Genomic DNA, 3294 nt, shown 5'->3' on the forward strand with positions numbered 1-3294 from the left:
CTATCAAACGCAGAAGATAAATCGACAAAAAATGCATACACTTTCCTACGTTTCCGTAAAAAAGTTTTTTGGATAACCTTATACAAAACAAAAATATTATCTAATGTGGAATAGCTAGCCCTGAAACCTGCCTGATTTTCATGCAATATATTTTTAACTTCTAACCATCGAGTCAACCTTCTATATAGAATAATACAAAACAATTTCGAAGCACAAGATGATAACCAGATACCTCTATAATTACCAGGAACATCCTTCCTACCATTCTTATAAATCGGAATTAAAATACTCGTCTTCCAAGACTCCGGTATTATCCTAGTATCAAAAATCTTTGAGAAAAGACTCAAAAGATGTGGTCTCAACGGCTCAAAATTCCAAAATTCTATTGGGATCCCATCAAAACCTAAAGTCTTATTTGGCTTGTACCTCCTTAAAGCATCATTAAGCTCATTTATAGAGAATTCATGGTCCAAAAGTTCATCATACCAATTCCTACAATAATTAAAAATCGAAATATCCGCAAAATAAGGATCCAAGAAACCAAATAAATTAAAAAAGTGATGAAACCAATCATCAATAGGAATAAAGCTAAAATTACGAGACTGAGCCTGCTTAACATGACGAAAATAATTCCAAAAAAGTCTATTATCTTTTCTAAAACAATTCTGAATTTTACCAGCAAATGATTTTTTTTCGCAATGCAAAACCGTTTTACCAAACTTCGTAACCTAACAAAGCGCAAACGATCATTAGAATCATTACTCTTCCTAAAAGATCTCCAGACTCTATTCCTAGCACTAATTAGCATCCTACAGTCCGAATCACACCATGAGAAAAAATTCTCATGACTCCTAATATTAAATCCCCTCTTGCAAGCCACACTAAAAAGACAATTATTCAGGTCTTCCATTGAATCAAACTTATTCATAATGCATATTTCCTCCAAAAGCAACCTTAATTCGTCTTTTCTGGATTCATCCCAAAACAGTCTATTAATCCTCTGTTTATTTTCGGAAGAGACCGATCTATCATTACCACAAGCCAGTCGTAAAATCAATGGGTTATGGTCGGAATCCAAAAACTGATCCACCTGAAGAGAGAGAACATCTTTCCAAGTTAACGGAGAAACTATAACCAAATCAATAACAGAACAACCATTACTAGAGATAAAAGAATATTCACCCGCTTCATCTCCATTAACAATATTCATATTTAAATCATCACATAAATTAAACAACTTTCTACCACAAGAATCAGTCACCAAGTCTTTCGAATTCCTATGCAAAAGACAAACAATATCAAAAGAATTGCAAAATGCGTCAGAAATCATATTCTCCAATCCAATCCTAACATTAAAGTCACCAGCGATCAATACATTCCTATTATCTAATATCAAACCAGTTAAAGTATCAAAAATAGACTGCCAGTTATTTTTCCGAAAATAAACAAAACATACCAAAATATTATTAAGTTCGGCATCAAATTTGACAAGTATTAGAAAGTCATCTTGATAAAAAACAACACAGGGAAAAGAGGATCTTATTGCTAATAACCAGCCTGCACAATAACGACCTTTCGTGTGCAACTTAAAAGCTTTCCAAAATAAAGATTATAACCTTGCAAACAATTAGTTAAGTCCAAATTTCTATTAGTAGAGCCATACCAGGTTTCAGAAAGAAATACAATATCATACTGCAATAAATATGTCCAAAAAGACTCAGATTTATGAAATAAATCAGCATAATTCCAAATCAAAAATGAAGTACCCCTATCCGGTAGTTGCTAGGATGAAACAGGCTTAACCTGGTCACAATCAACATCGTAAAAGTACTTCGTTCCATCAATAATAATTTTATCATAAACTATTTTTNGTCCAACAAATGCGACGATCACTTTTGTCTGTCCGGCACCAAGTCAATTTTATTGCCATACGACAAAGTGTTCTCCTGAAAATCTGCTTATCTGTTGAACCAAAGTGTATTAAACTTTGTTTCAACTTTTAATTTTACATAATTGAATTTTTCTCTGACTGTTTCATTATTCGTTAATAAAAAGACTGCATGTTAAAGGTTAGTAAAAAGTGGTTTTATTATTCTATTGTTTACAATTATTTATAATGGACTTTGTAATAACATGTAATTATTGGAGATAAATACAAATATAGTACAAAAATTATCGTTTAATACGTTTAAGTCGTCAATAAAATATTTAAAGTCGCATATGAACACAATCAAGAAATATAATAGTTATGAAGTAAATATCGAGATTGTTCACAAGTATTTGATTTTTACCGCCATTTTGATGTCATGGCCATAACACTAGGAATTAAATAAACTTAAACTATCATTCCAATAACAAAAAAAAGGAAAAAAAAATGTAAACATTTTCCGTTTGGTCTCCTGTAAATCAATGTTTTCGGGCATTCCATGACAGAGAACATTGATTTACAGCGCACTTATAGGCTGCACTTGTAGCTTTTTATTTTTTGTAATAACTCTATTATATTTCAGCTTAAAGATGTGAAACATTCACCACCTAAAATTAATTTAAAAATTATTACAAATATGAATGTCTTAATGCACTTCAGTGCGAATACATCTCATCATTGCAGGTAGAATATAATTTTTCTCTAATTATACATTTCTAATCAGTGCAATGGTAACGTATTCAGTGTAGTAGGATTCTTAATACCTTAGTGAATTTGATGTTTTGTTAAACTCTAACTTTGTTAAAATTTGTACTAAATCTCTAACTTCTTAATCGATTTTGTTGCAGTATTCATTTCTGAGAAACCGTCTCTGTAGCATTGAGAGGTGAAATTGAATGTTTCGAAGCAACACATTTCGAATCTACTCCCAACCAGATGTCTCTAATCTGTAGCAACATGTTGAATACGGTATATAATGCATTGTATACCTAAAATTTGTAAAACAACCAACAATTAATTAAATAAACAATCTCATTACTTACTAATAACTGATATTTAATCAGTTACTATATAAAATTTAATGCTTTCATTGTTATGTAACTACAGTAGAGCGTCGTTTATCCGAATCAATTGGGGACTGGGGTTGTTCGGATAACCTATTTTTCGGATAACCAATTACGTACGAAAAAATATATTAATTTATCCCGTGTTAAAATTTTTCTCCGTTGCGTGTCGCTTCGCGTTGAATTTTCGTCGATGTTAAGCCTAACGAAGACTATTGTATCGTTCAAAATTATTTTTTTATTTTGTACAAACAAAATAAATATATTGAAAAATATAAAAACAATAAAAAATTATACTTCAGA

The 3294-nt window shown here is 31.0% G+C and overlaps 1 protein-coding gene across 1 annotated transcript in view; it reads right to left on the bottom strand.

The window, feature by feature from the left end:
* Positions 1-486: 486 nt before the first annotated feature.
* The window catches only part of LOC111617623, a gene marked incomplete at its 3' end in the record, with an annotated part of 8671 nt that continues 5863 nt past the window's right edge, over positions 487-3294 (bottom strand). Inside the window, exon 4 of the mRNA XM_023358894.1 lies at positions 487-590. Within this exon, the coding sequence (XP_023214662.1) occupies positions 487-590 (104 nt within the window). The remainder of the gene's footprint in view (positions 591-3294) is intronic.

The sequence above is a fragment of the Centruroides sculpturatus genome, unplaced genomic scaffold (assembly GCF_000671375.1).
Source record: "Centruroides sculpturatus isolate CEXI.00-Female unplaced genomic scaffold, Cexi_2.0 scaffold2741, whole genome shotgun sequence".
NCBI classification, from domain to species: Eukaryota; Metazoa; Arthropoda; class Arachnida; order Scorpiones; family Buthidae; genus Centruroides; species Centruroides sculpturatus.